At 46.9% G+C, this 23,199-nt stretch overlaps 3 protein-coding genes across 4 annotated transcripts in view; all 3 read right to left on the bottom strand.

Moving 5' to 3' along the window:
• SPAG5 (sperm associated antigen 5) overlaps positions 1–11,489 on the bottom strand; it is a 31,443-nt gene extending 19,954 nt beyond the window's left edge. The window contains exons 1-3 of the mRNA XM_003931424.3: positions 11,406–11,489; positions 435–873; positions 50–175 (exon numbers count right to left, since the gene is read on the bottom strand). Of these exons, the coding sequence (XP_003931473.2) occupies positions 50–175; positions 435–485 (177 nt within the window). The 5' untranslated portion in view covers positions 486–873; positions 11,406–11,489. The remainder of the gene's footprint in view (positions 1–49; positions 176–434; positions 874–11,405) is intronic.
• On the bottom strand, positions 5,126–12,485 carry RSKR (ribosomal protein S6 kinase related). The gene is made up of 12 exons (XM_003931425.4): positions 12,233–12,485; positions 11,585–11,833; positions 11,406–11,489; positions 11,222–11,290; positions 10,763–10,832; positions 10,408–10,512; positions 10,190–10,230; positions 9,924–9,951; positions 9,723–9,812; positions 9,549–9,637; positions 9,300–9,410; positions 5,126–8,856 (listed from the first exon to the last, which is right to left on the bottom strand). Exons 1-12 carry the CDS (start codon positions 12,287–12,289, stop codon positions 8,635–8,637), a joined length of 1,215 nt encoding a protein of 404 aa, XP_003931474.1. The 5' UTR covers positions 12,290–12,485; the 3' UTR covers positions 5,126–8,634.
• Positions 12,486–12,573: 88 nt separating this feature from the next.
• The window catches only part of BLTP2 (bridge-like lipid transfer protein family member 2), a 36,870-nt gene continuing 26,244 nt past the window's right edge, over positions 12,574–23,199 (bottom strand). For both annotated transcript variants that reach the window (XM_074388466.1, XM_074388467.1), the window contains exons 27-39: positions 21,543–21,642; positions 21,135–21,317; positions 20,687–20,808; positions 20,057–20,212; positions 19,848–19,969; positions 18,699–18,879; positions 15,366–15,456; positions 15,026–15,132; positions 14,755–14,890; positions 14,516–14,646; positions 14,238–14,339; positions 13,812–13,946; positions 12,574–13,395 (exon numbers count right to left, since the gene is read on the bottom strand). In XM_074388466.1, the coding sequence (XP_074244567.1) occupies positions 13,213–13,395; positions 13,812–13,946; positions 14,238–14,339; positions 14,516–14,646; positions 14,755–14,890; positions 15,026–15,132; positions 15,366–15,456; positions 18,699–18,879; positions 19,848–19,969; positions 20,057–20,212; positions 20,687–20,808; positions 21,135–21,317; positions 21,543–21,642 (1,749 nt within the window). In that variant the 3' untranslated portion in view covers positions 12,574–13,212. The remainder of the gene's footprint in view (positions 13,396–13,811; positions 13,947–14,237; positions 14,340–14,515; positions 14,647–14,754; positions 14,891–15,025; positions 15,133–15,365; positions 15,457–18,698; positions 18,880–19,847; positions 19,970–20,056; positions 20,213–20,686; positions 20,809–21,134; positions 21,318–21,542; positions 21,643–23,199) is intronic.

The raw sequence follows: 23,199 nt of genomic DNA, 5'->3' as shown, positions 1-23,199 counted from the left end.
TCACCCTGGGCAAACAGCCCAGTTGAGAAACTGTCCAGGCGAATCTCACCTGCAGCCCCAGCTTGCACAGTGATGGGGTCAGCGAGGAGCAAGCGGGGGGCCTTTTTTCAGAGTTGGTGAGGGCACCGGGCTGCAAGATAAGTTCGCGGAGAGGAGTTCTCATAGGTGGTTTTCCCTGAGAAAGAAAGCAAGAAAGAGGGCGAGTGTGAGGAAGCCTGGGCTCTGTCCGCCCGCCCTTCCTCCCACCCTAAGAAGCCCAAGAGGCGATTAAGAGAGTAGGCTCGCACCCCAGTCGCGCAGGAGCAGCACGGCAAACAAAGACTCCACAAGCCCCTAACCCCAGGCTCGACCCAACTTTCCAGGACCGTCAACACGGCCGGTGGCCCCGCCCCAACAGCCCGGCCAGCTCTTTCCGCCAGAGCTCTCTCGATTACCGTCTGGGGCGAAGGCGACAGGCTGACGCTCAGTTTTTTCGCCCGCCACATCTTCAACACAGAAGACAGGACGATCACGTCTCAGACCAAGTCAAGGACGCCATGTTCACCCGCCTTCTGTGTTTAAACCTTCTCCGAGCTTCCCAATTGGCTGCTCCGGGCGGGCTCCTCCGCTCCGGGCCGAAGCCCGCAGGTCGGTGGGCGTGGCAGCGTTGGTCACGCCCCCTATCCCGTCCGCCCCTGCGTTGCCTCGCGCTCTAAGCTCACCGAGCCCTCACCGCAGACACCGGCGATAGGGCTGGAGGCGAGCCTGGCCCAGGACAGGTTTTGTGTCCTCACACCGGAGAGGACCCCGCAGGTTGCTAGAGAGTCAAGGAGTTCATCCCTCCTGCTTCCAGTGGTCCCCCTGACATCCATGGTGTTCACATCCAAGTTGTCTCTGTGGATGGAGAGAAGGAAGCCTCCCCTCAGGACTCCCTCGGTCCTCTCCCGCCGCAGCCTTGACGGGAAGGAGCTGGCCAGGACTAATAGCCAGTCTAGTAACCGAAGCGGGTCCGAGCGACTTCCCTAGGCTTGGTGGGACCGCGTCCGGAACGGCCTGGGCTGTAATGGTCTGGAAAAGCCTCCAGAGCAGGCGTCCCCAAACTTTTTACACAGGGGGCCAGTTCACTGTCCCTCAGACCGTTGGAGGGCCGCCACACACTGTGCTCCTCTCACTGACCACCAATGAAACAGGTGCGCCTTCCTGAAGTGCGGCGGGGGGGCGGATAAATGGCCTCAGGGGGCCGCATGCAGCCCACGGGCCGTAATTTGGGGACGCCTGCTCCAGAGTTTCTGGGCTTTGCCTGGGACTTGCACAGGCCCGCTATCAGTTCGCTGGGATAACCGCCTACGTGTATTGAACATTGAGTGTGTGCCTGGCGCAATGGCGAATGCCGTGTAGTAACTCACTTAATCCGCATAAGGACCTTCGTAGTGAGAAGTACTATAAATATCCCCATTTAAGACAGCAGGGAGCTGAGTCAGAGAGAACGTGTGTAATTTGCCCAGCGTCCCACAGATAGTAAATGGCAGAGCCGAGCTCCCTCCCTGCCCCGCCCCCGCCTGCCTTCGCCGTCTCGGATCTCCTGTGCTCGGGAAACCTGTTGAAGGTAGGACAGCCAAATAGTAAGTATTCAGAGTGAGCCGTTTGCGATGGTGTGTGTTCCTTTGCACACTCACGGCGCCCTATTTACACTCTGCAAGTCTTAATACATTGGGGGAAAGCAGCAGTCCAAAGAGGAAAGAACTATGATGTTATAAACTGAAACGTCCCCAGGGACGGACTCCTCTAGTATTGTGTTATCCAATACGTAAGCCCTAACCGTAGTGGCTTTTGAGCACTTCAAATGTGACTAGTCCCAGTGGGAATGTGCTGTAAAGGTAAAACACTGTACACACTGGATTTCAAACACGTCATATGAAAAAAAGAATGCAAAATATAGCCGGATGCGGTGGCTCATGCCTGAAATCCCAGCACTGGGGAGGGAGAGGCAGGAGGATGCTTTGAGCCCAGGAGTTCGAGACCTCCCTAGGCAATATAGTGAGATCTTACCTACAAAAACAGACAAAAAATTGTAGGCCGGGCGCGGTGGCTCACGCCTGTAATCCCACACTTTGGGAGACCGGCAGATCACCTGAGGTCAGGAGTTAGAGACCAGCCTGGCCAACATGGCGAACCTCCGTTTCTACTAAAAATACGAAAATTAGGTGGGTGTGGTGGGCGCCTGTAATCCCAGCTACTAGGGAGGCTGAGGCAGGGAGAATCGCTTGAACCCAGAGCCTGCAGTGGTGGCACACACCTATAATACCAGTTTGGGAGGATCGCTTCAGCCTCGTTCAAGTCTGCTGAGCTATGTTCATCCCACTGCACTCTAGCCTGGGCCACTGCACTCTTAGCCTGGGCAACAAAGCAACACTCTGTCTCTAAAAAAATAAAATAAAATAAAATAATACTGTTTACACGGGGCGCAGTGGCTCACGCCTATAATCCCAGCACTTTGGGTGGCCAAGGCAGGTGGATCACCTGAGGTCGGGAGTTCAAGACCAGCCTAACCAACATGGAGAAACCCTGTCTCTACTAAAAATACAAAATTAGCCAGGCATGGTGGTGCATGCCTGTAATCCCAGCTACTTGGGAAACTGAAGCAGGAAAATTGCTTGAACTCAGGAGGCGGAGGTTGCAGTGAGCCAAGATCTCACCATTGCACTTCAGCCTGGGCAAAAAGAGCAAAACTCCATCTCAAAAAGTAAATAAATACTGTTTACATATTGAAATGATATTTTAGCAATACTGGGTTAAATAAAATACATTAAAATTATTTTATTTTTGACCAAGGGTCTCGCTTTATCACCCAGGCAGGAGTGCAGTGGCGCCACCATGGCTCCATGCAGCCTTGAACTCCTAGGCTCAAGCAATCCTTCTGCTGGGACTACCAGCGTGCCACCACACCTGCCTAATTTTTTTATAAAGACAGTCTCTTGCCTTATTGCCCAGGCTGGTATTAACTTCCTAGGCTCAAGTGATTCTCCCACCTCAGCCTCCCAAAGTGCTGGGAGTACAGTCATGAGCCACCACACCCAGACTTTTAAAACTTTTAAAATCTCATATATATATATATATATATATATATATATATATATATATATATGAGATTTTAAAAGTTTTTAAATATATATAAAAATATATATTTTTAGACGGAGTCTTGCTCTGTCACCAGGCTGGAGTGCAGTGGCACAATCTCGGCTCACTGCAACCTCCGCTTCCTGGGTTCAAGAGATTCTTCCGCCTCAGCCTCCCCAGTAGCTGGGACCACAGGCACATGCCACCATGCCTGGCTATTTTTTGTATTTTTAGTAGAGACGGGGTTTCACCATGTTGACCAGGATGGTCTCAATCTCTTGACCTTGTGATCCGCCCACCTTGGCCTCCCAAAGTGCTGGGATTACAGGCATGAGCCACTATGCCCGGCCTATGTATTTTTAAATTGGATCTGGCTCTGTTGCCCAGACTGGAGTACACTAGCATGATCGCAGCTCACTGCAACCTCTGCCTCCCAGGCCCAAGTGATTCTTGTGCCTCAACCTCCTGAGTAGCTGGGATTACAGGCCCACACCACCATGCCCGGCTAATTTTTGTACTTTTAGTAGAAACAGAATTTCACCTCACCATGTTATCCAGGCTGGTCTCCAACTTTAGTCTCAAGTGTTCTCCTCCTGCCTTGGCCTCCCAAAGTGCTGAGATTACAAGCATGAACCACCACTCCCTGCCTAAGGAAATTTTTTTTTTTTTGAGATGGAGTCTCACTATCACCCAGGCTGGAGTGCAATGGCATGGTCTCAGCTAACTGCAACATCTGCCTCCCAGGTTCAAGCAATTCTCCCACCTCAGCCTCCCAAGTAGCTGGGACTACAGGTGTGTGCCACCACACCCAGCTAATTTTTCTATTTTTAGTAGAGACGGGGTTTAACTGTGTTGGCCAGGCTGGTCTTGAACTCCTTACCTCATGATCTGCCCACCTCGGCCTCCCAAAGTGCTGGGATTATAGGCATGAGCTACTGTACCCAGCTGGAATTTTTTTTGTGGGTATATAGTAGGTATATATATTAAAATTAAGTGAATTTCATGTGAATAAGTAAAAGGTATAAGTCAGTGATTCTGAATGGAGGTGGAGGGACTAGGAGGAGAGAATGCCTTCCAGAGATAATCACATCAGACTTGGAGGAAAGCAGCAGTGCTTTTTTTTTTTTTTGAGACAGAGTTTCACTTTTGTTGCCCAGGCTGGAATGCAATGGCTTGATCTCGGCTCACCACAACCTCCACTTCCTGGGTTCAAGTGATTCTCCTGCCTCAACCTCCCAAGTAGCTGGGACTACAGGTGCACGCCACCACACCCAGCTAATTTTTGTATTTTTAGTAGAGATGGGGTTTTCACTATGTTGGCCTGGCTGGTCTTGAACTCCTGACCTCGTGATCCACCCATCTTGGCCTCCCAAAGTGCTGGTATTATAGGTGTGAGCCACCACGCCTGGCCTGGCAATGCTTTTTAAAATTATACTAATTATACTTTCTGAAACTTTTTATTTCTCACTCGCTCTGTCACCCAGACTGGAGTGCAGCGGCCAAATCATAGCTTCAGCCATATCCTCTGCATCTGCCCTTTGAAAAAGCATCACAGGGCTGGGAGCATTGGCTCACACCTGTAATCCCACCACTTTGGGAGGCCAAGGCAGGTGGATCACCTGAGGTCAGGATTTGAGACCAGCCTGGTCAACATGGTAACACCCCATCTCTACTAAAAATATAAAAATTAGCCGGGTGTGGTGGCAGGCACCTGTAATCCCAGTAACTTGGGAGGCTGAGGCAGGAGAGTCACTTGAACCCAGGATGCGGAGGTTGCAGTGAGCTGAGATCGCACCACTGCACTCTAGTCTGGGTGACAAGGTGAAACTCGGTCTCAAAAAGAAAAAGCATCACAGGCCAGGCGCAGTGGCTCACACCTATAATCCTAGCACTTTGAGAGGCCAAGGCAGGCGGATCACTGAGGATCACTGAAGCCCAGGAGTTCAAGACCACCTTGGGCAACATGGCAAATTTCCATCTCTTAAAGAAAGGGAACAGGGAAGGGGAAGGGGAAAGAAAAGAAACTATATGAATAAATTGTCTTATTTATTTATGTAAATAAATTTCAGCATCACAGAAATCCCAACCCATCCCCTATAGTTAAGAACCAGTGGTTATTTTACCTTCATTTTACACACCAGGAAACTAAGATCCAGAGAGGTCAACATAACTTATTAAAGACGATTAGATAGTTATTAATGGATTCAGGCATCAGGTGTCCTAAATTCCTTTTTTTTTTTTTTTAAGATGGGGTTTCACCATGATGGCCAGGCTGGTTTTGAACTCCTGACCTCAGGTAATCCACCCACCTTGGCCTCCCAAAGTGCTAGGATTACAGGCGTGAGCCACCACGCTCAGTTTCCTAAATTCCAATCGAATGCTCTTAACTACTATTTTAGAAACCATTAATTCCTATTTTTAGTGTTCATAGTTTTTATCCAGTGTGCAGTTCTGGTCATTACAACTTTAAAAAAGTAATGTAAGTGTCTAAAGAGAAACAAATGAGATAAAAGGGTACTGTCGTATTTATTTATATCCCAACCTTATTACAAAAAGGCTTACAAAGATGCAGATATTATAGTAATATAAAAGGATTAAACCTTAGAAAAATGAGAATAAGGAAAAGAAAGGTAGAAAAGACAGAACCAAGAACATGACCAGCATACAAAATACATAAACATTTGCTGAAGGTAGGCCACAAATTGGGCTCTAAATGGTCTAGTATCAGTACAAACAGAAAAAGACAATCATCAGTTGGATATTTAGTGTCCTTAAGGTAAAAACAAACAGCAATTCAGGAAAAGCATAACTGGGTCCAAAGAGAATTTCTCCTATGCATTCTTTTTTTTTTTTTTTTTTTTTTGAGACAGTTTCGCTCTTGTTACCCAGGCTGGAGTGCAATGGCACGATCTTGGCTCACCGCAACTTCCGTCTCCTGGGTTCAGGCAATTCTCCTGCCTCAGCCTCCTGAGTAGCTGGGATTACAGGCACGCACCACCATGCCCAGCTAATTTTTTTTGTATTTTTAGTAGAGACGGGGTTTCACAATGTTGATCAGAATGGTCTCGATCTCTTGACCTTGTGATCCACCCGCCTCGGCCTCCCAAAGTGCCTCGCCCAGCCTCCTATGCATTCTTAAATAGAACATTATGAACTGCTATGATAAACACCCTTTTCAGTATCCATAGCAATTACAGTATCCATAGCAATTTATTTTATTTAATTTTTTTCCTGAGACAGGATCTCACTGTGTTGCTCAGGGTGGATGCAGTGGCACAATCTTGACTCATTGCAACTGCTGCCTTCCAGTTTCAAGCAATTATTCTCCCTCAGCCTCCTGAGTGGCTGGGTCTACAGCGTGCATAACCATGACTGGCTAATTTTTGTATTTTTTTGTTAAAGACAAGGTTTCACCATGTTGGCCAGGCTGGTTTAAACTCCTGACCTCAGGGTATCTGCCGCCTCAGCCTCCAAAAGTGCTGGGATTACATGTGTGAGCCACCACACTCAGCCAGCAATTAAATTTCATAGAGATTTTCATATGGATTGCCGAAGTGCAATCCAGAAAAAGCAATTCTGCAGAGGCCAATAAAATGCCAGCTGTGCACGGGAAAATCTGGCTTAATCTAGAGACAGAAATAAATAGAACCATAGAGTACTGTCCAGACTCTCTTTGGTCCAGAAAGATTGGATATAACTGAGTAATATGGTCTAGATGAAAACCTACTTTCCCCTCAAGTTTCAGGACCAAAATGAAAATTTTGAGAAGTTAATTTAAGAAAAATGAAGTCACAAAGGCCAAAACTGTATACAAATTTAAGACCCAGAAGATTTTCCTTACTAAAGGAAAAGGTTATTGAGATATATGGCACAGTCTCGGCTCACTGCAACCTTGGCCTCCTGGCTTCAAGTGATTCTCCTGCCTGAGCCTCCCAAGTAGCTGGGACTACACATGTGCGACAACACATCCAGCTAATTTTTGTATTTTTTAGTAGACACAAGTTTTTACCATGTTGGCCAAGCTGGTCTCGAACTCCTGACTTCAACTGATCTGCCCACCTCAGCCTCCTCCTAAATCTTCAGGTTGCTGCCTGACTGTTAATTTCTTGGTCTGCCCATCAGAAATGAAATCCTGGGCTGACTAGGAGAAATTATCAGTTTAATAATCTTATGCTTTTCAAAAGAGATTTTATTTTGGGTAACTGTTCTAATTATAGACCTAGAGAAGACATTTAACCCACCATATTTCAGTTTACATTTTCTTCTTCACCAGATTATTTGATTCACCTTTCAATTTTTAAAAAGTAGATTTATTGCAGACTGGCCTCAAGCTCCCAGATCTTTTTTTTTTTTTTTTTTTTTGGAGACAGAGTCTCGCTCTGTCACCCAGGCTGGAGTGCAGTGGCACGATCTCAGTTTACTGAGAACCTCCGCCTCCCAGGTTCAAACAATTCTCCTGCCTCAACCTCCCAAGTAGCTGGGACTACAGGCGTGTGCCACCACACCTGGCTACTTTTTTGTATTCTTACAGAGCAGAGACGGGGTTTTACCATGTTAGCCAGGATGGTCTCAATCTCCTGACCTCATGATCCACCACCTTGGCCTCCCAAAATGCTGGGATTACAGGCGTGAGCCATGGTGCCCAGCCCAGATTATATTTTTTAACTGCATATTTGGGGGTTGAAATGCCAGCTTTTGAAACTTTTGAAAAATTGACAGGCTGGGTGTGGTGGCTTACAACTGTGAAGTTTGCAGTGAGCCAGGATCACACCACTGCACTCCAACCTGGGTGACAGAGTAAGATGCTATTAAAAAAAAAAAAAAAAAGGCCAGGCACAGTGGCTCACACCTGTAATCCCAGCACTTTGGGAGGCCAAGGCAGGCGGATCACTTAAGGTCAGGAGTTCAAGACCAGCTTGGCCAACATAGTGAAACTCTGTCTCTACTAAAAAATACAAAAATTAGCTGGGTGTGGTGGCACACACCTGTAATCCCAGCTACTCTAGAGGCTGAGGCATGAAAATCATTTGAACCCAGGAGGCAGAGGTTGCAATGAGCCAAGATCACACCACTGCACTCCCGCCTGGTCAACAGAGTGAGACTCTATCTCAAAAAAAAAAAACAAAAAAATTCATATTGCTTCTGACAAGCCTATTAAACACATCAATAGCACCCTGGGAGCCCATGAAGTATTATTATTGCTCAAGAAAGGAAACATGGCAGAGAAACAAGTGGAAGCAGCTCTGGCTGACAGGCTAAGGGTAGGAGCACTAGAGAAGTAAAGAAAAGGAAAAGGTCACCACCCTGATCTGAGATGTTGAATTGAGAGGTAGGTTGTATGATGGGGAAGGAATAGGGCCAGTTTGGCTGCCAGTAGCAGAATGTCCAAGGTTGGAACTCTAGTCTAAAGCCTAGGAGAACAGAACGGTGAGAGATTACAAAATAAAAACAAGCTGGATTATCAAGGTGGTCATACTGAGTCTCCAGGGATAGAGATCTTCAGGCTCCTAGCCAGGCTCCAGTTTACAGTAGAGAGGCTCAAGCAGGGATAGGGTAGAACAGGAAAGACTCCAGATCACAGTCAAAGTCATCGAAGGGCATGGTCTCCGCTGAACTGGGCAGGGTAGCTTGTGTCTCCATGACAAAGTTCACTGGGTGCTTCTGTAGGAGCTCTGGGTCAAAGGCCACACCCCGAAAGAAAGGGTGGACCTGGAAGTGATGCAGATAACGTAGACGATAGAGGGGGTTCTGGCATAAGAGCTGAAGGGAAATAGAGCATGATAGATGAGTGACTAGGGCAGGGAAGGCCTGAACAGAAAGGATGAAAAAGAAGAAAGTTGATGGAGCTGTAGAGGGTAGAAATAAGAACCGTAAAGAGTAGATGGTTTGTGAAAGAGGGAGAAACAGAGGCTAATTTGGGGCAAAGGTGGGAATAACGGAGCTGTACTTGTGAGTGTTCAGATGGTAAGAGAGTACAGTGCTCCACTCTCTCAGAAGGGAACTGTCTGTTATGGATGGGGAGGAGATTTGGGGGACCAGGAACTCAGGAATGTAACTCAGTACAGCTTAGATGGCAAGTAGTTAGGTAGTAAAGTTGGAGCACCCCCCTAATAAATTGAGTAGAATGGGTAAACATCACTTTAATGAGGCAGGAGAGCATGAATGGTTTGGTAGCCAAGAAGGAAAGTAGTGCTCACCCTTACCTCATGGAGCAGGAGTGAGAGGCCCTGGTTAAGAGAAGCTGGGATCTCATAGTCACTGTGGGTCACACTTGCCAACATGGCCACATGATCTCTCTCTGCAGCCACTGGAAACTGAGTTAAGAGGTAGGGAGTAGGGGTGGGAAAGGGGTTCATTCCTTAGTAGGAATAAGGCAAGATTTCTTAAGGTCTTCCTTCTTCCCACCACAAGGCACAGCTCTTCTCTGCCCAAAGCTACTACTATTCTCTCACCTTTCCAGTTGCCAGAGAGAAAAGCAAGACACCCAGTGACCACCAATCAGCAGCATGGTTGTAAGGTCCTCCACTTAGGACCTCTGGGGCTACAGATTTCAAAGATACTTGTCACTGACATCCTTTAGCTATCCTCCTGCCCAGTGCTTACCCATCAGCTTTAACCTCTCTCACCCATGTACTGAAGAGTGCCACAGACAGTGTAGGCTCGAGCTCCCTGGGGCAGGTGACGGGACAGACCAAAGTCTGTCAGTTTCAGATGGCCTATGAAAGAAGAAGGTAAGGCAACCACACCACTGTTCCACCCCTTACCGGCCATGATTTATTCCCAAACCAAAGCGCCTCTCATCCTGGGGCTAGGGAAGAAAGACTTACCTCGTTCATCTAGAAGAATATTTTCCATCTGAAAGATCACAGGTGAGAAATAATTCCTCTTCAACTCTTTTGTCATGTATACACCCCAGGTGAAGGTGATGCCCTACTCAGCACTCAAATCTATATCCAGAGAGCTCTTGTCCAAATCCTTGGCACCCATGGGGGTCCCAAGGTCTACTGTTCTCAGCTCCCCCACTGACTTTGGACTTGTTGGAACTTCTTACTGAGACTTTCTCAGACAAAGGGAAAAAAGCACTTAACTCTACCTTCACATCTCGATGCATAATGCCCAAGTCATGGAGATAACCTGTGGATAGCAAGCATGGGGCGTGCTGCAGCGTTTCTGTCCTTTCCTGTTTCCCTAGTAGCCCTCACCCCATCCTTATCCTATTCTTTGACCTCCAGAATTAATATTAATTCTTTACTCTCCTTCTTCCCAACGTAAATCTTCCCTCCCTGTTTCCTTTACCACTGTTTCACTTACACAGCACCAGGACCAACTCGGCAGCAAAGAGTCGGATGGAAGCCTCAGGAAAGCAGCCAACAGCCGACCAAAGCGAGTACAGATCTGTGCTGCAGTAGCTACACACTGCAAAGCCAGTTTGGAGCTACATACATTGCCAGAAATCTAGGCAGTGTTTGGGAGCTGCAATGCCTGGGCTCAAGGCATTGCAGGCCTCCTGCTCAAACTGATACCACCTGCTATTCCCCCTCCCTTTGGGACAAAGAGGTGTCATGAGAAGGGGGACAGAACAAAGGCAGAACAAACCAAAGAGGTAATCTCAGGTGGGGAGTATGGTACAAGGACCCTGGGGGATGAGGAGAGTCCAGTCACTCACTAATGAAAAGGTGCCGTTTTCCCTGCCAGCTGTCCCCCAAGCTGTGTACAAAAGGATGGTTGATCTGTCGCTAGGGACAAAGAAAACAGGAAGTTAGGGAGGAACAGGGTCATTGAAAATAAGGGCCGCCAAGAAATCATTACCCAGATGTGCAGAGGGAGAACTGCTGCCTCACTTTTCAGTTCAGAGGAACTCAGTAACTGGGACTGACTGCCTGGTAATCCTGGAACCAGCAAATACTAAGGAATACACTGGGACATGAATTAAGAGATTTCCCTGGTAGGACATGGAAAAACTGTTGATAGCTGATAGCTACTTTTCCCAGGACCTACTTTAGTTTTAATCTAGGTTGAAGCAGATGGAGGAGGCAGAACCAGGAAAAAAAGGTGGGCAAGAAAGGTACTTTCCCTACTAATGGCCTAGCTCTTTCCACAGTCTTTTCCATGACTCGGTGCATACCTGGATGCTAACCTCCTCTTTGCACTGCCTCACGGTGTCCCTCTGTAGCACCTTTACCTTGGGCACCACCTATAGGAAAGTAGTGATGACTCAGAGAATAGAGCTATTGAATTGTTTATTCCTCCCAACCTGTCTGGAATCCACATTGGAAACAGACTAGAGAATGTGGTACCTGAGCCCCTACCTTCACTGCAAATACAGCTTTCTGGGTGCAGTCTACCACCTTGAGGACAGTTCCAAAGGAGCCTTTAGCCACAAGGCCTAAAATCTGTACAGAGAAATGGAGAACAGGGCAATTGAGACTGGTCATTTCTAATTTCTCCCAAAGACTGAGACCCCACTCAAGGGATTCCACTGACTTACCTTCAGCTGCTGCTGCTCCCTAATGGGCCTAACAGGAAACTCTGGTAGAAAGAGGTTGATGAACTGAGGCACTGGCCACTCAGGCAGAGGCTTTTCTACCAGCAGTGAGGCTGGCCCTCGGGACTCCCGGAGCGGACAGTGATGCCCCTGTAGTTCCCACAGTTCTTCCAGATCTGACCTGATAGTTCCCATACCTGACCAGAGGTTCTTCCAGCCTCGGGCCCAGGGATCCCAGATATGGCCACCCTGCTGAGAACCAAGGGAGCCACTCTAAACTTTCTGCTCCTGAGGCATAGCTGGTTCCACCCATCTTACTAGGTACTCCCTCCCCTTAAGTCTCCAACCCTAGAGGTACATTTTCCAACAAGAGGGAAAATTCCTGTCACCCTTGCTTTATGCTAAGCCCTGGATTTTCTGGACACAATTCAAATCCTCTAGGAAAATAACTGTTGGGACATTTTCACCACAATGCATTAGTAACACAGCCTGAACCTTAGTACTGAGCTGTGATGCTTTCATAGTATAGCCTCCCTGCCCTACCCCCACATCCAGTAATCACTGCCATGCTCCTAACCAAAAACTTTCCAGGCCTCAAGCCTATGTCTCCCTCTCCTCCCCTCAGTAGGCTGCCAGAGCCCCACAGCCTACCTTGTGAGAAGCAGCCACCCGGGTGTGTTGCCCCTGCCGACAGCTCACTGCTCCCATCCCCAGCCTCTGCCTCCTCTCCTTCTGCTAAATCTGCTGTCCCAGTTACATAAGCAGTTCCTCTCCCTGATGCTGCATGACACAAGCCCCGCCTCTTCAACTGTGCACAAACCCATCAGCATGGGGGCAGAGTCATACTAGAACCAGAAATTTCTGTGATACAGCTTCAGGGCAGAGGAGGGAAGAGGCCACCCTCAGAGTGGCAGCTGCTGGATGTCTTGGGTTGACAATGGAGGGATACACAGACTGAACACATGCACTCAACACACACAAAAAAACAAGCATCAAATTTAAAATATTTTTTTTTCTCTTTAAATGTTTTTGCCATTTTCCAGGGCATATCTCAGGGGGAAAAGTGGGGGACCCACGGCCAGCCCTGGCTCCTATTGCCATCCTCCCAAGTGAACTTAGCACAGAGATTGGGAGGGGTTGATTGCCCCCTCCCCTGGAACACTAATACCTCTTTCATACATGGCAGTGGAGTGAGGATCAGAGGATCAGCCCCCTCCCCTCAGTTTCCTGGCACAGAGGGAGGACAGTTACACTTAGAAATATATATATATAATATATATATATATATATATATATATGTATATATGTCTATAAAAATGTATTACACTTGATCAGGACTATCCCCCTACCCTTTCACTTAACCCCAAGGGAATCGGGTCCTGCCCTGGGCCCATTCCCTGGGTCTTGCTCTCTTGTTGCCTCTCTGGCCCTGAGTCTGATCATCGTGAGATGGAACTCAGCATTATTGTCCACCATGCCCTGCAGGGAATAGGCCAGCTGCTGAAGAGCAATGCCTATAGACTCTGACACCAACAAACCCTGGTGGATAAAGGAAAGCCCCTCCCACTCCACAAGTCCCTGGAGCATGAGCCAGAGTCAGATCCTGTACTGCAGCCACTCAAATCGCCAAATCATTTGCGCCTGCCGAAGATTGACTTCTTGCCAGGGTTCTTGTCGCCCACACTTAAACCAATGAGGAGCCGGGCTTTCTCTTCCTCTTCCTGCTGCTGCATGTTCAGGTCCGATTTAGTTTCTAGCTTTCCTCGGACCTCAGAGCCTGTTGCAGGCTTCAGCCTTAGCTTCTCTTTGATTACCTGGCAGATTGGAGAGGAGTAAAAGGAAAGGTAAATATTAGTGGGCAGGCAGAATAAATCAAAAGGAACCAAATCAACGAATATTTATTGAACACATCCAAGGCACAATGCGGCAATGTGCATGATAAAATGGTCTCTGCTTTCAAGAAGCTTACAGTCTAATTATAACCCCTTCTAAACTTTAGGTTGTGTTGGCTCTCACTTCTCTAAAATCAATGGTGATATATCCTTCAGTAAATATTGAATTTAATCATCTGAGTAAGGTCATGGAGAGGGCAAGCATAGAAGCCACTCATTTCATGCACCTGCCCCTTCCCAAGGATATTTGTTCACGTATTCTAAAACAAAATGTGCCTGAAAAGAGGATATGCCTGCTAGTCCCATTAACCAAACAGCCATGAGCCCTGGCGAGATACCTGGGCAACCAGGGCTTTGCGGCTGTCCCTTTTGACAGCCATGGCAAAGTCTAGCCATGTCCATGTGTTGTTGTGGTACTCCAGACAGGGCAGCACCAGGTTAAGGTCACCCCAGTCCACACTATTCTTCTCCCCCTGTAAGAGAAGGGACAAGAGAAAGAGAAAAAGAGAGGGAGAAAAATTTATCAGCTGCCATTTTGAGTTCAAGCCAGCCACCTGAGTGCAAGTCCTACAATAACCTACAGATACTGATATCCCCTTACCTCAGCCTGGTAATAGTGCTGACTCCTGAGGGGAGCAAAGGAACAGCAGATTTATCACCCACAGCTCAGCATCACAAACAACCTGGCTGTCTCTGTCTAGAATCTCTGATCTTATCTGGTTCCCTTCCCACCCTGTTCTACAAAGTGCTTGAGAGGTGCAAACCTTGTAGCTGACACACAGTGGAACCTGTGGAATCTTTATGTAGATGAAGGAGTTGTTCATGGCAGCTCGCTCTTTCATCTTGTCAATATCATCCACAGGGTGCTAAGAAAGGGAGGCAAGGAGTGTGACCCCTGAATCCATCAGAAGAAACTCAGGACCCCAAACATCTCCCTATTCTTTTATCCTTAGAGTGGACTCGAAACCAAAAAATCCCAAGTCATGCCAAACAGGACCTCAGGACTCTCCCATTTTTCTGTCATCAGGGGCATGTTTGGTACCTCTGGTGATTTGCGAAATGACCTTCTGACCCCAGAACTCCGAGTCAAACCCTGCGCCACACCCTTCCCAGGGCCCAGTGGTACTGCATCATCTGTTGCAATCAGCTGCCGAGGCTTCACCACTGGTATTCCTATGAAAAAGCAAGTGCACCAGTTGTCATCCATCCTCATTCTGAAGTCTCAGCTGTCTTTGAAGCTGCTACTCTATTCTTCTGGCACTCCATCATAAAAGTTCTCACCAGTAGTCACCAGTTTGGACTTATCCTCTTCATCACCAACTTCATCATCTTCCACACTTCGGCCAGGAAAGAAAAAGCCCATCATTCTATGGAAGAACTGGTGTGTCAGCTGGATGGTGAGAGGCACCACATTTACCTAAAGGGGAAAAAGATTCAAGAAGCAATTAAGCTCAGACACCATCATCAGTTTACCTACTCCTGACACTGTGTAACACACAGCTGGCTTTTGAATGTCCTTTGTCCCCAGGTCCCTAAGGGACTGATTACTAACCTCAAAATGCTCCTTAACAGAGATACCCCCAACAGGGGGCCGGACTTTGCTGAAGAGGCGGAGAGCTAGCTGTCGCCCAGACTGGCAGGAGCTCTGGGGTCGCAGTACTACCTGTAGGATACAGAGTATGTAACAGCCCAACCCAATGTCCTTCCTGCCATAAAGTAACCCATAAACCCTCTGTGGAATGAGAGGAGAAGCAATGGAATTGCTAGGCTGGGCAAGCTTTCACCCTCTCAGATCACCACATTCTTTTCCATAGCGGATTTATATTAAAGAGCCATTATAAATGCCCTGTGCTAAAAACATGCAAATGGACTAGGAATGGAGGAAAAAAGACTTGCCTTATAGACAGCATTGGGGAGGAGGTTGTTCATAGTGAACCAGCCCAACTCCAGAAGATGTTCTGCTGTATCATCAGACTTATTCACCTATAAAGACAGATTTTGCCCCATCTACTATAATAAACCTTTCTCAGAAGTCTACTAGACAATTGCTATATATCCAGTTTGTTTTCAGGCTCTACGTATGCCTAATCCCAACCTTGCTATATTCTTCAATCTCATACAATCAACACTCTTTAATCCAGCATTTCTCATGGGTACCATTATCCAGGACACTAAATGCTGGTAGTACTATCTAGCCATAGTGACATTAAAAAAATTGTCTAACTCATTTCCAAATGTCCCTTGTAGAAGAAAGTAATAAATAATATTATCTTCTTCATGTCAATGGCAGGAAAGCTGAATGTCAGTATTAGAATATTCTATTCCAGCCAGGCACGGTGGTTCATACCTGAAATCCCAGCACTTTGGGAGGCCAAGGTGGGCGGATCACGAGGTCAGGAATTCAAGACCAGCCTGACCAACATGGTAAAATCCCATCTCTACTATAAATACAAAAATTAGCTGGGCGTGGTGGCACCGCCTGTAATTCCAGCTACTTAGGAGGCTGAAGCAGGACAATCGCTTGAACCCAGGAGGCAGAGGGTGCAGTGAGCCAAGATTGCGCCACTGCACTCCAGCCTGGGCGACAGAGCAAGACTCCGTCTCAAAAAAAAATAAAGAGCTGGGCGCTGTGGCTCAAGCCTGTAATCCCAGCACTTTGGGAGGCCAAGGCGGGCGGATCACAAGGTCAAGAGATTGAGACCATCCTGGTCAACATGGTGAAACCCCGTCTCTACTAAAAATACAAAAAAAATTTGCCGGGCGCAGTGGCTCAAGCCTGTAATCCCAGCACTTTGGGAGGCCGAGGCGGGTGGATCACGAGGTCGAGAGATTGAGACCATCCTGGTCAACATGATGAAACCCCGTCTCTACTAAAAGTGCAAAAAATTAGCTGGGCATGGTGGCACGTGCCTGTAATCCCAGCTACTCAGGAGGCTGAGGCAGGAGAATTGCCTGAGCCCAGGAGGCGGAGGTTGCGGTGAGCCGAGATCGCGCCATTGCACTCCAGCCTGGGTAACAAAAGCAAAACTCCGTCTCAAAAAAAAAAAAGAAAAAATAAAGAAGATTCAATTCCAGGCTGGACATGAAATATTATTTGCCTCTGGGCCACATTTCTAGGGATAATCTTACTCAATGAGAAAAGCATTTGATCAAACTGACCTGTATCGTATCTTTTTTAATTTGAGACGGGGTCTCATTCTATTGCCTAGGCTGATATTCAGTGGCACGATCTCAGCTCTGCAACATCCACCTCCTGGGTTCAAGCTATTCTCCTGCCTCAGTCTCCTGAGTAGCTGGGCTTACAGGTACACACCATCACACCCAGCAAACTTTTGAATTTTTTTTTTTTGAGATGGAGTCTAGTTCTGTCACCCAGAATGGAGTGCAGTGGCGGCACAATCTCAGCTCACTGCAACCTCCATCTCCTGGGTTCAAGCGATTCTCTTGCCTTAGCCTCCCAAATAGCTGGGACCACAGACGTGTACCACCACACCTGGCTAATTTTTGTACTGTTAGTAGAGACAGGGTTTCACCATGTTGGCCAGGCTGGTCTTGAACTTCTGACCTCAGGTGATCCACCCACCTCAGTCTCCCAAAATGCTGGGATTACAGAGCCACTGTGCCCAGCCTATCATATGTGTTTTTAATTATTTATTTTCTTTTGTAGAGACACTGTCTTACTCTGTTTCCCAGGTTGGAGTGCAATGGTGTGATCACAGCCCACTGCAGGCTAGAATTCCTGGGCCTGCAATCCTCCTGCCTCAGCCTCCCAAGTAGCTGGGACCACAGGTATGCACCATGATGCGCTAATTTTATTTTATTGATTGATTGATTGATTGATTGAGATGGAGTTTCACTCTTGTTACCCAGGCTGGAGTGCAATGGCGCAATCTTGGCTCACCGCAACTTCCGCCTCCTGGGTTCAGGCAATTCTCCTGCCTCAGCCTCCTGAGTAGCTGGGATTACAGGCATGCGCCACCATGCCCAGCTAATTTTTTGTATTTTTAGTAGAGACGGAGTTTCACCATGTTGACCAGGATGGTCTCGATCTCTTGACCTTGTGATCCACCCGCCTCGGCCTCCCAAAGTGCTGGGATTACAGGCTTGAGCCACTGCGCCTGGCCTATTTTTTTTTTTTTTTTGAGATGGAGTTTCGCTCTTGTTACCCAGGCTGGAGTGCAATGGCGCAATCTTGGCTCAATGCAACCTCTGCCTCCTGGGTTCAGGCAATTCTCCTGCCTCAGCCTCCTTAGTAGCTGGGATTACAGGCACACACCACCATGCCCAGCTAATTTTTTGCATTTTTAGTAGAGACGGGGTTTCACCGTGTTGACCAGGATGGTCTCGATCTCTTGACCTCGTGATCCACCCGCCTCGGCCTCCCAAAGTGCTGGGATTACAGGCTTGAGCCACCGTGCCCAGCCCTTTTATTTTATTTTTCAATAAAGATGGGGTTTCACCATGATGGCCAGGCTGGTCTTGAACTCCTGACCTCAGGTGATCCACCCACCTTGGCCTCCCAAAGTGCTAGGATTACAGGCGTGAGCCACCACACTCGGCCGATGCGTTAATTTAATTTTTTGTTGAACTCTTGGTTTCAAGCAATCCTCCTCTCTCAACCTCCCAAAGTGATGGGATTAAAGGCACACACACACCTGGCCTGTATCACTTTTTAAAAAATATTTTATTTCTGCCGGGCGCGGTGGCTCAAGCCTGTAATCCCAGCACTTTGGGAGGCCGAGGCGGGTGGATCACGAGGTCGAGAGATCGAGACCATCCTGGTCAACAAGGTGAAACCCCGTCTCTACTAAAAATACAAAAAGTTAGCTGGGCATGGTGGTGCATGCCTGTAATCCCAGCTACTTAGGAGGCTGAGGCAGGAGAATTGCCTGAGCCCAGGAGGCGGAGGTTGCGGTGAGCCGAGATCGCGCCATTGCACTCCAGCCTGGGTAACAAGAGCGAAACTCCGTCTCAAAAAAAAAAAAAAAAAAAAATTTTATTTCTTTGTTCATTCTTACTCTCCCCTATGGCATCAGAGCTATATGTGTATCACTCATTATAAACAGATGTGTCTAAGGAAGCACTGCTCATGTTTCCAATTATACCATCATTAACAATCATATAATAATTAGCCCCTTTTTATTTCTCTTTTATGAGTTAGACTCCTAAGCTAGGTCAATGTCTCTCAACACAGCTGCCTTTGTGTGACCATATACCCCAGATACCTTGCTGTAGAGGAACCTCTGCAGCTCTAATTCAGCAATTCCCAGCTGTCCATCTTCCTCTGTCAGGCGCCATCGTGCCTGAGCAAAATAAAACTCAGTGCGACGGACCACACTCACATCTTCTTGCTGCTTTCGCAGCTCCATCTTGTTAGCCCGCTGCAGTTGGAAATCCTTAAAACACCTATAAGTGGACAGGGGAGCTAAAGCCAGTAAGGGAAACAGCACACGGGTTGGGGGTAGGGTAGTATGCTCTAGAGTGATGCAGGGGGTTCAAGATAGTGCTGCTTGGGTTTTTAAAAAAAAAAAAAAAAAAAAAAAAGATGCAGGAGGTAAACTCAGAAATTAACCTATTCTGGGTTAGCCAGTCCCTAAAGTTTTTTTCACTGAATTTATTGCTCCTGACATTCTAGGTCATAGAAACACAAACCCCATCTTTCAGCTCTACAGCTTCTTGATAAAGTAGTATCTTCCCACTAATAATTCCTACAATTATATCTGCAATTGTATGCTATCAACTTCAAGATATTTTCATGTTTGTTATGTCAGGTTCATTTCTTAAAAAAAAAAGGTATTCTCAATTCAGATGCATAGTTATCAAGGCCATAAAATTCCTGGACATATACAGGTACAAAAAAAGGAGATCAAAAACAAACAAACAAAAAGGCCATAAAAGTGATCTTCCGGCTGGGGACAGTGGCTCATGCCTGTAATCCCAGCACTTTGAGAGGCCAAGGTGGGTTGATCATGAGGTCAGGAGATTGAGACCATCCTGGCCAACATGGTGAAACTCCATCTCTACTAAAAATACAAAAATTAGCTGGATGTGGTGCCACACGCCTATAGTTCCAGCTACTTGGGGGCCTGAGGCAGGAGAATCACTTGAACCCAGGAGACGGGAGGTTGCAGTGAGCCGAGATCATGCCACTGCACTCCAGCTTGGGCAACAAGAGCAAAACTCTGTTTAAAGAAAAAAAAAAGTGATCTTTCCCAACTACCCATTTTTCTTTTCCAGGAAGAGGTGTCTCAACCTATTCCTACATGAGCCTTTGATAATGCACATTAGACCTAAAGATAGTCAGAACATGGGCAAGGAAGAGAAATGCCTCTAACTGAGGCACTGGAAAGGGTAAGGAAAGAATACTGGGGTACCTGATGAGTATATTCAGCTCTTCACTTTCCAGCTGCAGGGTGGCCTTTTCCTGGTTTAGCTGCAACTGAAGCTTTTGGTTCAGGTCAAGCAGATTCTCATTCTTGCTATCATCCTGCAAAGACTAGGGAACCAGTATAGAAATTGAGAGGAGATCTCCCTCATTCTAGGAGACTTCCTGTTTCCTTGACTATCTATCTGCAGTGACTACCTTCATGATAGAATACATCTGCTTCTCCAGCTGTCGTATTTGGGCCACATGCTGCCGCACAGCCTCCTGCAAATGCAATATGCTGCTGCGCTGCTCCTCTGGATTGCTAGAGATCTCAAGCTGGAACCTGACCCGTTGCTTCTTCTCACTATGTTCCTAAAGGAATGGAAAGGGAAATGAATAAGATTTCTAAATAGACAATTCTTACAGTAAAGTGAAATAGAGAAAGGAGAAAGAAATGGGGGGATCTCTTCTAGAAAGCTAACCTTTATCTGTCACTGTTAATAGCAACAGTGGTAGGTCAATGCAGAAAATCTGGCAATGTGGATTTCACAACAAGTCAGGCCCAACGGGATGCAGATGGAGGTGGAAGCAGGGAATAGTTAATGTTTTTGAAAGTGTCTAGGTGACTGGGTAGAGAAATGACTAGGAGAAAACAATCAGGCAAACAAGCCCTACAGTCTGAGAGACACTCAGGCCTTTTCTAAATAAGTAGGATTCCAACTGCCACTGCTGACTAAGGCGATGTGTTAACCACAAGGCCCTTTTTCAAAGCATGGGGCGAAATAAAGCACAAAGTCTGAGTGTTCCTGTGAGGCTAACCAGCATTCTGCAAGGACCCATGCTCACCTTCCGCTTGGGTTCTACATGCAGCAGCAGGTTGTTGACGATGTCCAGGATCATGGCATACTGAGCTGGGTTAGTGGAAATTTCCAGCTCATGGTGGATAAGGGTGAAGGTATCCACAGCCCCTAGATAATTGTTAGCAGCTAAATAAAAGGCTCAAGTTTCTACCTAAATATCTACTCCATCTCCTAACCCACATTTGGAACCACCCCACTAGTCAATCCCACAGAAAGGGTGAGAGGTACTCATGGCTAGAAACATGTTTATTTCAGAATCATAAGCAATGCCCATTCATCCCAGCTCCCTCCAGGAATAGAATAGAGGTTATTTTCTAATAACAGAACTTACAAAAAGTAGAGCAAAGTGAAATGTTAATGCCAGTGCACAGTGAACCTTTAATAACTCTACTGTTTCAAAGTCTCCTCCTAAAAGCCTTTCAAGCCCTGAATACCTTCCTGCTTCTTTAGGAGATCTTCCTTTTCCTGGTTCTCAAGAACTTCAGGCGGCTTAATCTGAGTTGCTAGTTCAGGATCAATGTCATGGCTGTAACTAATATAGTACATTCGGCAGTTGCAACGTGAAATGATCCGCTGGACTTGCTGAGCTTGCTGTGCCTCCGCTGGCTGGTTCCAATCTGGGAAGAGGTGGGAAAGAGATAGGAAAAAGACATTCTCAATCAAGGTAATGTGAGAGCCTCCCAACTATGTCTGGGAAACTCCAGAAACACTGCTTTCAACATAGCATAGGACAAAATGGTCCTACTCCAACATACACTGACATTAATAGGTAGGAAAATGAAGTCCCTTTGGGATGCACATCTGCTCCTAATCATTTGACACAGAGGAAGGGGAGAGCTGACCTGTGGTTGTGGTAACCATGCCGCCCACTGCCTGCCCACTCTCCATCAGCTCCTGCACAGAGTCCAGACTACGCTGCCGGTGCTCCTCAATATTCTTCACCTGAAGACAGAGATGCAGGCAACTTTAGCTCCTGGGGAAACAGTGGCTTGTCCGTGGCCAACTGGGTGACAGATCTCCATGTTTTAAGTAGTTACGTATACTCTCTAGAGCTCCATTGCCTGGGATAGCTTGAACCATCTCCCAGGATAGAGGACGTATTTGTCTCATTCTCTTGCCCCAGTATACCCAAATTCTCCAACCCAATTAAGTTACATGCACACTTTGCCAGGCCCACAGGACTCAAGCCAAAAAAACAGTGAGTGAGGTTCAAAATACCAGCCCCAAAATACCTCATTTAAAAAAAAAAAGTCGCCGGGTGCGGTGGCTCAAGCCTGTAATCCCAGCACTTTGGGAGGCCGAGACGGGTGGATCACGAGGTCAAGAGATCGAGACCATCCCGGTCAACATGGTGAAACCCCGTCTCTACTAAAAATACAGAAAAATTAGCTGGGCATGGTGGCACGTGCCTATAATCCCAGCTACTCAGGAGGCTGAGGCAGGAGAATTGCGTGAACCCAGGAGGCGGAGGTTGCGGTGAGCCGAGATCGTGCCATTGCACTCCAGCCTGGGTAACGAGAGCGAAACTCCGTCTCAAAAAAAAAAAAAAAAGTCTTTCCCACCCATTTTGGTATTTGTTCCAATTGTGTTCTTGCTGTTTTCTATCTTCACATAGATAACCACTTTGACAATGTTGCCATGGGAGAAGGAGACTGAATTATTTTGATTCACTCTGCCAAGCTGAAGCAGAATGAATAACAGAATGAGTGCGATGGGAAGACCACAGCAGATGGTGGATCTGTCAAGTCTCAAAAAAATATAGGAAAGGCGAGATCAAAGTCCCTCATACCTAAGCCAAGGACGTTCCACTCTAATGCTAGTATCAGAGCCTGAGGAAAACAACAACAACAACAACAAAAGAGTTCACCTGCAAAAGAAGGCATGCCTAAAAGCAGCAGAGATGCAGAAAATGTCAGAAAGATCCTGATAGCTCAACCATTCTACTTCTACATAGGTAGCTAACACCTGTGCTTACCTCCTAAGACTACTGGTAAAGGGCACTGTTTGCCTGAATGAACCACAGCTCTTATATATCAGCATGACTTCTCATATTACCCCAACAACCAGTCTCTAACTTGGCTTGACATCTGATTTAAATACTCATTACCTCTTATTACATTTAAGGTTGCCTAAATTAAGCCCTAAGGTCCTTGATATAAGAAGCATCAGCAAGGGAGGTGAAAGGAGGGATAAGTTTTATCTCCCACAGAGAGAAACTGTAAATGGATTTATCATTTTGGTCCTTAACAGATGCAGCTAGATCCTGTAACTCATTTAGGGGTGTACCATGCCCTGTGCAATGTGGGCACTTAACAACTGTTAAGTAATAACAACATACAATATTGACTAGGCATATCTCATAAATATTAGACTCTCCAACAATTCTGATGATATTGCATCTTAGAAGTTAAAGCGTGGCCGGGCATGGTGGCTCACGCCTGTAATCTCAGCACTTTGGGAGGCCGAGGCGGGTGGATCACAAGGTCAAGAGATCGAGAC

Source organism: Saimiri boliviensis, chromosome 17 (assembly GCF_048565385.1).
Source record: "Saimiri boliviensis isolate mSaiBol1 chromosome 17, mSaiBol1.pri, whole genome shotgun sequence".
NCBI classification, from domain to species: domain Eukaryota; kingdom Metazoa; phylum Chordata; class Mammalia; order Primates; family Cebidae; genus Saimiri; species Saimiri boliviensis.
The sequence above is the reverse complement of the archived record's forward strand: the minus strand, read 5'-3'. Positions and strand labels throughout refer to the sequence as shown.

Excerpts from the sequence above, each read along its gene's own strand:
- RSKR (XM_003931425.4), bottom strand. The coding sequence starts at position 12,289 with ATGGGAGCAGTGAGCTGTCGGCAGGGGCAACACACCCGGGTGGCTGCT. Across the intron at positions 11,490-11,584 it reads GGGAGCAGCAGCAGCTGAAG|ATTTTAGGCCTTGTGGCTAA; the intron begins GTAAGTCAGTGG and ends TTCTCTGTACAG. Across the intron at positions 9,952-10,189 it reads TTATGCATCGAGATGTGAAG|ATGGAAAATATTCTTCTAGA; the intron begins GTAGAGTTAAGT and ends GTGATCTTTCAG.